The sequence below is a fragment of the Bipolaris oryzae genome (assembly GCF_000523455.1).
Source record: "Bipolaris oryzae ATCC 44560 unplaced genomic scaffold scaffold_28, whole genome shotgun sequence".
Classification (NCBI taxonomy): domain Eukaryota; kingdom Fungi; phylum Ascomycota; class Dothideomycetes; order Pleosporales; family Pleosporaceae; genus Bipolaris; species Bipolaris oryzae.
Window position 1 is genome coordinate 1 of NW_006911304.1, and position 11,628 is coordinate 11,628.

Here is an 11,628-nt window from a genome sequence, read left to right on the forward strand (position 1 = left end):
AACTGTTGTAGTGTAGAGCGTTGGGTCAAGTTGGGTGGGGTGGCCGGATGACTGATCTGGCCGGATGACTGATCTGGCCGGATGACTGATCCTTAACGTTACAAGCTGACCCAGGGCATTCGTGTTTCTGCGACGACGGCACCAAACACTAGATCTCTCCACTATGCTTATTTTATTTGTTCAATCACTTGCATGGTCTTGGGATAGGTATATGGAAGAATTAGATGAGGTTCAATTGAAAAGCATCCAAACGTTGTCGCATTGCTACGGAGGCGCTCGTCTGACATTGAGATATGTCGCTGGCAGACATCCTGCACTCATTCACGCGTTCAACCGTCAGATATCCCAACCGTATACGCCTTTTTAAAATAACAAATATGCCGAACAAAGGAGCGTAAGCCTACACCCTACGGTCCCTACAGTGGCAGCAGAAGAAGCGAAACATGTTTCTCTCATAAAAAAAATCTCTCGACAATGCCAAGATCCTGAGAGCCCGTCCCATGAGTTTGAAATAAATGCGTCGGACCATCTCCCAGAGATTACACATACGCCAAGTCATTATATGTTCGTAACATCCCCAAACAATATCATACAGCCTCGCAAATGTCTTCATGTTAGGAAGACTGTTCTACACAGTAAAGTCCAAAAGGTCGTACGCCGACGAGTCCAGAGAAGTAAAGTCGCTCATTGCCTTCATCTCGAGGTCAAACTGCGAGTAAGAAGTATCGGGCATGCTGTCAAAGAGCTCATCCAGATTGTCCTTGGACTCAATCGGTGAGGTTGGTGGTGTTGTGAACTGACTTGACTGGACTGACGACCGCGAAGGAGATGACGTTGCCTTCAAGGGACTCGGCTCGACGGGCGCATGTGAGTCGTTTGGCGACCCAGCAGAGTTTGGACGCATATCAGCAGGCGACATTGGGGGTGTATGAGAGTGCTGAGAGAGTTGCTGAAGAATGTTCATAGACGCAGAGTCATTGGCATAGGAAGTTGAGCTAAAGCTCGACTGGGAGAGGCCAGCATCTTCGGGATAAGGACTTGATGAGGCCTCAAAGCTGTATTGTGTGTCAGATTTGGAGGGTGGCAGGATTGGTAGAGAAACTAACCTGAAAGGATCTACAGAAGAGTGCATGGAGTCATTATAGCTCTGTGAGTCCGAAAGCAGCTGAGGGAGATCTTGTGATTGAGCTGGCTCAAAGCCAACTAGCGGTGAAGGGGACCGGGCATCCGAGTTTGGCGAACCGGCTGATGATGAAGGTGCTGACACAAGGGCACGTCGCGTTCTGCTGGCCTTGTCGACGCGTTGCTCCATATCCGGCCGATTCTTCTTCGGTCGGCCACGCTTGGCCTGTCGACGAACTGCATCGGGGAATCCACCGACACACATGCCACGCTGGCGATGGCGCGTAAGAGCGTCTTGTCGTGCAAACCCTGCACCGCACGGGCACTTGTATGGCTTGTTGCCAGAGTGGATCTTTGCGTGGCGCTTCAGGTCGTGTTGTCGAACGAAGCACTTACCGCATCCGTTGCACTTGAACTGGCGGTCACCAAGATGCGTTTGGATATGCGATCGGATGTTTTCCCTTCGTCCAAAGACCTTGCCGCAGCCTTGGTACAGGCAAGTCCATTTGCCGGTTGTCGCGTCTTGCTCGCTAATGTATCTTTGGACTTCCTCAGGCGCGATACCAGTGTACTCGTAGCTAGCGTCCACATCCAGGTCGTTGAACATCTGAGAAGGCGCAAACTGTTCAATGGGTGTTTGCAAGCTGTTGATGGGCACTGCGCTTTGGGGAGTAGGCAACAAGCCGTGTGATTGCGCAAAAACCATCTCTTGGTTCTCTTCGATGTTCTCCAAGATAGATTGAGCAGGCTTTTGTCGTGGCGAAGAGGCGGGTGATGGCGACAAGGCGTCGGAGGTGTAGTACGAAGATGAGTCGTAACCAAGGTCCACCTCTGGGTTCTCAAAGTCGAATGTCATGGCTTTTGAGGTAGGCTCGAGATTGATGTCGTTCATGCCAGTAAAGGCAGCTGAGAGACTGTTTTGACCGAAAGATTCATGGCTAGGCAACTGCGCTGGCTTTTGTGGGGTCGAAGTGGGTGTAGGTAGAATGTTGATGAAGACTTGTCCACATGAGCCATACACAGACTGAATGTGCTCGTGGAGTTCTTTCAATTGCTGTTCAGTTGGGGGTTTAGAGGGGGAAGAGGGAAGCTGCGTGGGAGATTGCACACGGGTTAACCTTGAGGGAGTCCGCGGTGTTGATGAAGTGATCTGTACTGGGGATGCCAAGAAGGTGTCCTGGGGGCCCGGCTGGGGCTGTCTGTGCGTCTGCGCTACTTGCATAGAATGCTGTGATGATTGTCCTAGATTGTTAGTATTACTTACCGTACTGTCTTCCTGCTGGAAGGAGGGGATGTCGAAGGGTCCTGGTCGTTGGGTGTATTCCTGGTATTGGGCTTGTCGCGCGGCATGGATGGAGTCTAGGTTAAGGCCGCGTAGATCCAAGCTCATGCCGGTCCGGTGTGATCGTCGTATTTTAGCAGGCGATGGGCGTACTGTAGGCGCGTCGAAAACAGTTGGTGTCGAGTTTTGTCGACGGTGCTGAATCCGTTGGCGCTGAATGCCGGCTGGCATATTTGTGGACAGCATATCTTATGCAGGTCGAGTCCGGAGTCGGTTCTCGAGGATGGGGGAAGTCCTATTGGGTCCGAAACTGATTTATGTTAATGGTTATGTTACTTTGAAGTCGCGGTGTCGAGTATGCGAGCTTGGACGCTGGAATAAATGGATATCCAAACTTACCTCACGCAGTGCAAGCGGCGCTCCGCCGGGCGGTCGGTGTCCTTATGGTATCCTCAGTACAGATGCAATCTCCCAATAGCCTGCGTCAAGTAAGTAATGGGCCGAAGCCTGTGCGACTAAGTCTCAAGACAAAGAAGTGTTTTAGTGTAAGTCGCTAAACAAAGCAATTGATACTAGAGATGAAGAAAGTGTGGGTGCAGAAGATGGAGAGTAAAGTGGAGGATAATAAAAGTAGCGCAGGCGGGGACAGCTGAGTATTACCGTATGAGGTCAGGACACAACAATCGCTGGCATATCCGTCACCCCAGCGACGGCTAGCCGCCCATGGCCGAGGCTGGCGCTAGTGTATCCACCGCGCCTGGGCACAATCACGTGCTTTTCGATCTGCATCGCGCACGGACTACTTCGCCGCCCGCCGCGCTCGCTTACGAGATCCACACGAATTTCATCCACCCGAGCACTTTCCCGCCCGACTTTTTCTTTTCACACCCTTTCTGCATCACGCTGAGGAAAGCAATCACGACACGATTGCTTAGGCCGCCATGCAGATCTTCGTGAAGACCCTGTAAGTTGCCTCGCGCGCACAGCAGCAGCAGCAGCAGTAGCAGCTCATTGAGAACTAACACGCTGGCAGTACGGGCAAGACTATCACCCTTGAGGTGGAGTCGTCCGACACCATCGACAATGTAAAGGCCAAGATCCAGGGTACGTACAGCTGAGCGCAGATGCTTGGGCTTCGCCATCTGACATTCCCCAGACAAGGAGGGCATTCCCCCGGACCAGCAGCGTCTCATCTTCGCCGGAAAGCAGCTCGAGGACGGCCGCACTCTTGCCGACTACAACATCCAGAAGGAGTCGACCCTCCACTTGGTGCTCCGTCTCCGTGGTGGTGGTAAGAAGAGGAAGAAGAAGGTTTACACCACCCCCAAGAAGATCAAGCACAAGCGCAAGAAGACCAAGCTAGCTGTCCTCAAGTACTACAAGGTCGACGGTGATGGCAAGATCGAGCGCCTCCGCCGTGAGTGCCCCCAGCCCGAGTGCGGTGCTGGTGTCTTCATGGCCGCCATGCACAACCGCCAGTACTGCGGAAAGTGCCACCTCACCTACGTTTTCGACGAGGCCAAATAAGCGCGCCACGACAGGGGTACGCGACACGATCGATAACGAGTAACGGCATTATGGCATGGCTGGGAGGAGCTGAATAGGTTCCACCGCATTGTCGGACATGTAACATCAATCAATCAAAAAAAACTTGTCATGGACCAGATGAAGAGCCAATTGCTCTATGTGTGAATGCTAATGTTGTCTTGTCCGCACTGACGTCAGGTTCACAATCTATTCGCTAATATGGTTGTCCGTGCTTGGTGGAATGAAAGCTTGTATTGGTGGCGCTAGGACCAGTGGGCTGATTGCTGATAACCTGATAGTAGTACTAATTGAGCGGATGTGGTCGGTTACCTGTTGCTATGGCGTCTTCCGGACGAATGACCTATTTTTGGCTTGATGTGTTTCAACATTGATCCGTTGCGTTGCTGTTATTGGAGCGTATGCCTCAGCTAGTGCACTCTTTAATGATTTATACAATCATCAGAAAGTCCAATAGAAATGTGCACATGCTCTCAAAGATGAGAGTAAAGAATCAAGTTTCATATTCGGCAAGGTAATTCACAGTCACAGCCATGGGTGAAGTTAGTATATTTTGTTATTTAGACATGAGTGGAAAGCTACGCATTTGCACGCTTGCACCTCGCTTTTTCCCAAAGGGTAGTTATACATGATCATGATGCGCGAAGAAGAGTTGGGGGTCCATCGTCCTTGTCGTATCATCCGCTTACTTCCTGTTCGCCCTCTGCTCCTTGTCGGCGTTACTCTGGCTAATATCCAGACCCAGACCCTTGCTGTCGAGGTAGATCTTGTTGCTGCTCTGCTGCAAGATACTGGCAATGCTCCTTGCATTCTCGAACTCTCGTAGATCAACGTAACTCCTGCTCTTCTTGATGGCGTCACCAATCAACTCTGCGGAACGGGCCTCACCCTGGGCGCGAACGACGGTAGCTTGCTTCTCCTGGCGGGCCTTGTCGACAACGAAAGCAGCACGCTGGGCTTCTTGCTGGGCAACCTGCTTGGCCTCTACAGCGGCAGTGAACTCGGGAGAGAAAGCAAGGTGCTAAGGTGGGTTAGTAAATTGCGAGGCTTAGGGGGAGATTCTGAAAAGGGCTACTCACTGTTAGGGAGACGTCGTCAAGCATGATGTTGAAGCGAGCGGCTCTCCTGACGAGATTGTCGCGTACTAGCCTGCTAACGTTCTCACGCTGTGTGATAAGCTGGCTGGCGTTGAATTGCGCCACCACACTCTTCAAGACCTCATTGACGATAGATGGCAGAACCCTCTCATCATAGTCCGTGCCCAATGTCCTGTAAATCTGAGGAAGCGCCTCGACCCGCGGTCTTGACAATACACGACAAGTTATGTTGACCATTTGCAAATCTTTGGTGCCGGTGAGGGAAGCGACATTTCGTGGTTTGGCGCGCACATCGTAGGTAATGGGGGTCTCGAACCAGGGAATGCGGAAGTGGGTGCCTTCACTGTAGATTTCCTTCTGCACGCCACCAATTCGGGTGTACTTGATTGCTCGGTGGCCACCATCGACTGTAGCGGGTCAGCGTTTCATGATCATAGAATTGGGCATGCGCTCTAGCGCAAAGAGAAAAATACCATTGAACAGCGCATTATTTGCCATCCAAATTCCACCACCGACGAGTAACAATCCTCCGAGGCCTCCAAAGACGCCCCTCGGTGGTCCGCCGCCGCCAGCCCCTCCAAATCGAGCGCTTCGTCGTGTCAATTCGTTTTGAAGGCGCGACCACGCCTCCTTTGGATCCGGTGAGGCCATGTTGGTCTTTGAGGTAAGAGGGCGAGGATGGGGTGGGGTGAGGCGTCCAGGCGGCAACAATAGCGGATGAGCTCGGTGATGAGGTATCAACGATGGAGAAAATGGTCATCGGCGAATCATGACCCCCGACCACCAGCGCCCGCGCCAAGCCAGACCCTCCGCATTGCGACATCATTGCACTACGTGTCTGTCTTGTGCCTTGTTGTTTATTCTTGTCTGCACAATGTCTCGATTCTTTTGCGCAAACGGCTTGAAACATTTTTATTACTCCGTGATTGGCAACTGAATATCCTCACGGCCTTGCCGTCTCATCTTTGAGAGGGGCTTGCCATGGCTGTCGCATCGTGTTAGCGCAGGGACCACCCAATCAATGTGATATGGGGTAACCTTAAAGCACAGCTGTCCATAAGCCTCTCGCCCACATCGATTCTTAAGTCCTCTCTCTGTCCGTCTAGTGGCACTTTTCGATTCTTGTACATTGCTGTCCTTCTGTGATACCCAATTCCTATTTGTTTTTCCCCATATCCAAAGCAATCATCTTGTGAGTTGTGTGGAGCCTGGCGACGCAGGCGCGGTCGCTTGTATAGAGCACGACGTAGGTTTGATATTGCATCACAGAACTCAATTGAATGCGGGTTAACCTGAGACTAGTAGATAAAGGACTTCAGCCTTCCGTACACCGTCTCCATTCCAAAGCATTGTCATTCAGGACAGAGCTGTCACCTACCTCGACCATGTACGTTACATCGCGATCGCTACGGACTATTGCTTGGTCAGCCTTCGCTGTATACACGGCACGGGCCGACCATGTCATGGAAAATCTCAGTTTCGGGTACAAATCTGGCGAATCTATCACACCTGATCACCACTCGGTTCCTCACTTCGTGGTCCAAGGCACAGACGACTATACACCGCAGATACTCTCGGATCGCATCATTCTTACACCTCCATACCCTGGTAACAGGCGCGGTTCAATATGGGCTCAGGATGCGCTGTACCACAAAGGCGATTGGACTGCAGAACTAGACTTTAGGGCAACGGGAATGGAGCGTGGAGGTGGAAACCTGCAGTTTTGGTATGTGAGGGACTCACAGGCGCACGAGACACCTGCAAGCTTGTACACTTCGCCCAAGTTTGATGGTCTGGTATTGCTCATAGACCAGTACGAAGGTCATGGAGGATCTATCCGTGGTTTTCTCAACGACGGAACAAAGGACATCAAGTCCCACCCAGACCCAGACACGCTGGCTTTTGGCAAATGCGACTATGCATACAGGAACCGTGGCGAGCTTACACCAATCAAGATGCATCATGCACAAGGCTTCCTTGAGGTTATCGTCGACGGGCAACTCTGCTTCAAGACAGACAAGGTACGGTGGACTTGCCTATGGTCTTCAGTTGTCCAGTATACTAATCGCTCCTCCAGGTCGAACTCCCTGAAGGCTACTACTTCGGAATCAGCGCCTCATCCGCTGAGAGCCCAGACTCATTCGAAATTCACAAATTCGTCGTATCCACCATAAACTCGCACATTACCAACCCGCCCAGCCCCAACAAGAAGGACTACGCAAACTACGCAAACTCGCAGCAGCAGAAACAGCAACAGCACCTAAAACAGCAGCAATCCAAGGGCACGTCAGAAAACGGCTTCCCCCAGGTAATCGACGACGTCTCCGCAGACACCATCCGTGCCCAACAAGAGCAATTCGCCGATCTCCACAACCGCGTCCAAATGGTCGACCACCACCTCGCAACCCTCCTCCACCGCGTCTACGAAGTCAAGCAAGCCGTCGATACCCTCACCGAAGAAAACAACGAGCGCTGGAAAGAGATAACTGAGCGCGTTCATTCAATCGATGCGCGCGGCTCCGGTATCATGCACAACGTCGAAAAGGTGGAACGCGCCACGGCACAGATCCTACGTGATTTGGAGTCCAAGGATTTCAAGGAAATGATGAATCAGATCCATCGGGCGCTGGAGAGGAACCAGGATGGCGTTATTCAGGTTTTGCCGCATTTGATGGGTGCTGGTAAGTTTTTCTTTCTTCTTTGATATCTTGATCCTTTTTGTTTTTTGCTTGATTCAGAACTGACTCTGTTTCAAAATAGCCATTACCAGCAAGGGGCCCAGCATGACAACCTTTTTGTTCATTGCCGTTGCTGTCCAAATTACGATTACCGGCGGATACATGCTGTACAAGAGGAGGAGAGACTCGGCGCCAAAGAAGTACTTGTAGAGTTCTTTAGCCCCGCTGCCCTGGTTAGAACGAAGCCGATTATTCAATTTTTTTGCGCGAGAAAGGCGCATAGCGATCTACGGGACGTAATTGGTGAAGAAGGCTTGTACCATATGTTTCGCTTTGAGAAAGAACTGGAAAGATGAGAGATTTGACCTGTTTCTTTCTATTGTGGGAAAAACTTTGTCTATCGTGTGAATGTCTGAATGCTCGGAAATGCTAGGAAACCCATCTAACGCCATCTATGCAGCTGTAAAACAACAACCATATTTTGGTTCTCACGCCCATATCGACATCGCGCCTATACACTCATCTTCCTCGGCTCAAGCAACAACTTGCCCGACGGCCCAGTCTTCTCCGAGAACCCTTCTGCGCGCGAGAAAACACGCTGACCGCGTAGCCAAGTCTCGCGCACGACGCCCTTGAGCGTCTTGTTCTCGTATGGCGAGACTTTGTTGCGGAAGAGCATGGTGCTGGGTTCAACCTGCCAAATTTAGTTAGTCATATGACTCGAATATCACAACGCGGAAGAGTGGTACTATGAAAAAAAAGGAGGGAGGGAACATACCATAAACTCGGCCTCGTCATCAAACACGACAATATCAGCATCAAATCCCACACCAATATCTCCCTTGCTATGCTCCAAGCCAACCTGCTTGGCGGTATTCTTGCAGCACCAACGCACGATATCTTCAATGGAGAAGGAGCTGTTATCAAAGCGCTTGGTACCTTCAGTCCATAAGATAGGAAGACCAAGACCAACACTCGAAATGCCACCCCATGCACCGAAGAAGTCGCCTTTGGCTGCCGAGTCCTGGGTTTCGGGTTTGTTGGACGCTTCTGATGACGACGATGCAGGCGCGAGATGTGCGGGTAGTAGTTTAATGTCTGGTGTGCAAGGAGAGTGATCAGATACCACGGTTTGAATGACGCCGTCGGCGGTGTCTTGAAGGAGTTCTTCCCAGAGGCCGTCTTGGTTTGATTGCGAGCGGATGGGGGGACAGCACTTGTGGCGTGTATCTCCCTCCTTGATGCCTTCGGCGGCGAGAGCAAGGTAGTGGAAGCATGTTTCTGCTGTGATTTTGACGCCGTCTGCACGCGCCTTGCGGAGCAGAGGGATGGCTTCGATAGCGGAGAGATGTACAATGTGGAGTTGTAGCTCAGGGGCTAGGTGAGCTAGGGAGAGGATCTCAGCTACAGCGCAGGTTTCGAAGGCAGGGGGTCGTGATTGCAGGAAGGTGTCGTAGGAGGTTAGAGCACCTTTGGGAGCGAGAGGGGGCTCCGAGGTTTGGATTACGTCGCCTACGGAGTCGGCAATGGGTGGGATCATCTCAGCATGGAACATGAGAGTGGTTGCTGAGTCTTTCAACTCGAGAAGTGCTTTCTCAATGTCGAGTGAGGATACGGCCGGGAATTCCTCAACCTACATGGCGAGTGTTAGTGTCACATGATTGAATGTTCGAGCATAGTAGACTTACACCACTCTCACACAAGAAGCCTTTGAATCCTCGAACACCTTCTTTAACCAGTGCCTTAAGATCGCCTGAGTTGCCTGGGATGATACCTCCATAGAAGCCGACGTCGACCCAGCATTTTCCTTGCGAGGCCTCACACTTGATTTTGAGATTCTCAACTGTAGTCGTGGGTGGGATAGCATTCAATGGCATGTCGATGACAGTGGTAACTCCACCAAAAGCTGCTGCTCGGGTACCAGTCCAGAAGCCTTCCCATTCTGTTCGGCCGGGCTCGTTGAGATGTACATGAGCATCAACAAGTCCAGGCAATAAGATGTGTGGAGAGTAGTCTGTGTATGGTGTGCCTTCAGGGAAGTGCGTTTGAGGAAGCACTGAGTGAAAGATGGACGTTACTTTACCAGTATTGTTGGATACAATAATGGTAGCCTCTGTAATTCGACCACCAACGACAGCTCTTGAAGAAGCCAGCACGGTAATGGGATGAAGTGGCTGGGCCTGAGAAGTGGGTGGAGGTGTCGTTGCGTGAGGAGCCATGCTGGGATTGTGTTGAATGAATTTAGAGCGGAAATGCCAAAGAAGTAAAGACAGAAGACGTGGGGATATATAACACCGCGTCAGGAAGGTAAGAGCTATATACAGCCACAAGCCGGTTTCGGCGAACGCGGGGAAGTTAAGGTGGCTGTCGTCGGTGAGCTGCAGATAAGCGTTGATAAGACGCTGTAAGTGAAGCGCCAGTAAGTGTAAAAGAGGACTGAAGCGAGGTCTTTGGGAACAAATGGGATAGAATAGTGCTAGGAGAGAAAGGCTTGAATTCTTTGTCAAAAGAGAATCCTATAGTCAGATATACCGACTGTCAAAACGCCAAAATCTGGGGTACAGTCCCTTATCTGTCCATGGCTAGGAGCCACCCCCGGGCTTCCCCCGAAGCATTGTATTCGAGGTATGGGTCTCGCTAACGTGAGCGCCGCGGGATGGTGGGCCACCGGCGCGCCCTGCGTTACATATTGCTCGATACTATCGAGTAACTACGATGAGGCGAGGCTATCGCGGCCGCTCTGACCATGCGTCTCGACCCTGTCTTGTGTTGGTCAACTCTAGTGTAGATACGAGCCAATATCTTCCCTATTCATAGGTATCGGCTCTTCGGTGTGACCTATAATATGTTATTCTCATGCTATTTTTCCCTTCAAAAATATAGCATTGCAGTTGTTGGGATTGCAAAGCACCCAGAGACGCACATTGCTTCTCTGGCTCAAATGGTGGTGTTGGGAGACGTGCATGTGTTTACTGATAAGCAAATGCAAGGATGTGGCTCCCCTACGATAGGCATGCAGTAGATCGCTCCGATTAGGCCCACAAGGCCTAGCGCAGGGCAGCCGGTTGAGCGTCATAATACCCGTGGAACCTCGAGCATCCAGGGCATGGTCCAGAATACACCGCCGGATATTTCTTTGCAGCTTGTGTCTTGTCGAGGAACAGAGAGCTCCCTTGTTCTTGGCTATTAACCTGATGGATAAAAGAGCTGTGAGTCTTGAGGCCACCGGGAGAGTGCCCGACATCTCCGGAGAAGCTAAGGAGATGCCAGGCAGCGCGTACCTTCTATTTCTATCGAGTAACGGAAATCCAATAAGTTGGCTCTCGTCACCGCAACCGCTTACCTAGCCCGACACGCATGGACTGGCTTCTCCCGGAGCTGCCCGAAACGCATGTTCTCGACCGAATTCCCAAACGCATTCCGATTCTGCTGTAGCTCGTCTGGCTTCGTGCGTCCTGACAAGCATAACCGTGTTCAGGCACCGACATTATAATGTTGATCAAAAGAATGAGGCCAGAAACATCATGAGGTGGCCGAGATGGGTGCTCGGCCATCTCCGTGGCCCTTTAGTATTCTGGTTTGTCGGTTCGAGTCATCCAGGACAAGCGGCCAACTACGGCGTCCAGAGCTCCGATCCCAAGTAGCTATCGAGTAACAAAAACTGCACGCTCAGCGCTTTCTGCAACTCCCGGTGGCGCGCTTGCACACGAGCAGCTCAGCAGCCTCGGCTACTCTCATTTCGTCGTCGTGGCCAGCATGTTCTGCAGACACGATGTGACAAATTGCCTCTGCATTGGCTAGACGTCGTGTAGCGGTAAGGACTTTGCAATCGCGTTACACACCCAGGGGTATGTTTTGCTTACGTTTCTCTGGAAGGCTCTAGACAATGGCGATTCAGCATGGT

The 11,628-nt window shown here is 51.5% G+C and overlaps 5 protein-coding genes across 5 annotated transcripts; 2 read left to right on the forward strand and 3 right to left on the reverse strand.

Moving 5' to 3' along the window:
• Positions 1-628: 628 nt before the first annotated feature.
• COCMIDRAFT_3064 (uncharacterized protein) lies at positions 629-2,635 on the reverse strand (the record flags this gene model as incomplete). The annotated part of the gene is made up of 3 exons (XM_007687275.1): positions 629-1,055; positions 1,107-2,317; positions 2,387-2,635. The coding sequence occupies 3 exons, from the start codon at positions 2,633-2,635 to the stop codon at positions 629-631; spliced, it is 1,887 nt and encodes a 628-aa protein (XP_007685465.1).
• A 710-nt stretch (positions 2,636-3,345) lies between these two features.
• COCMIDRAFT_88724 (uncharacterized protein) lies at positions 3,346-3,931 on the forward strand (the record flags this gene model as incomplete). Its single annotated transcript, XM_007687316.1, has 3 exons — positions 3,346-3,368; positions 3,438-3,508; positions 3,561-3,931. 3 exons carry the CDS (start codon positions 3,346-3,348, stop codon positions 3,929-3,931), a joined length of 465 nt encoding a protein of 154 aa, XP_007685506.1.
• A 703-nt stretch (positions 3,932-4,634) lies between these two features.
• Positions 4,635-5,697, reverse strand: COCMIDRAFT_88616 (uncharacterized protein; the record flags this gene model as incomplete). Its single annotated transcript, XM_007687317.1, has 3 exons — positions 4,635-4,970; positions 5,029-5,453; positions 5,520-5,697. 3 exons carry the CDS (start codon positions 5,695-5,697, stop codon positions 4,635-4,637), a joined length of 939 nt encoding a protein of 312 aa, XP_007685507.1.
• Positions 5,698-6,431: 734 nt separating this feature from the next.
• COCMIDRAFT_3067 (uncharacterized protein) lies at positions 6,432-7,934 on the forward strand (the record flags this gene model as incomplete). Its single annotated transcript, XM_007687276.1, has 3 exons — positions 6,432-7,067; positions 7,124-7,727; positions 7,807-7,934. 3 exons carry the CDS (start codon positions 6,432-6,434, stop codon positions 7,932-7,934), a joined length of 1,368 nt encoding a protein of 455 aa, XP_007685466.1.
• A 301-nt stretch (positions 7,935-8,235) lies between these two features.
• On the reverse strand, positions 8,236-9,943 carry COCMIDRAFT_88589 (uncharacterized protein; the record flags this gene model as incomplete). The annotated part of the gene is made up of 3 exons (XM_007687318.1): positions 8,236-8,418; positions 8,503-9,357; positions 9,413-9,943. 3 exons carry the CDS (start codon positions 9,941-9,943, stop codon positions 8,236-8,238), a joined length of 1,569 nt encoding a protein of 522 aa, XP_007685508.1.
• Between the last annotated feature and the right edge of the window lie 1,685 nt (positions 9,944-11,628).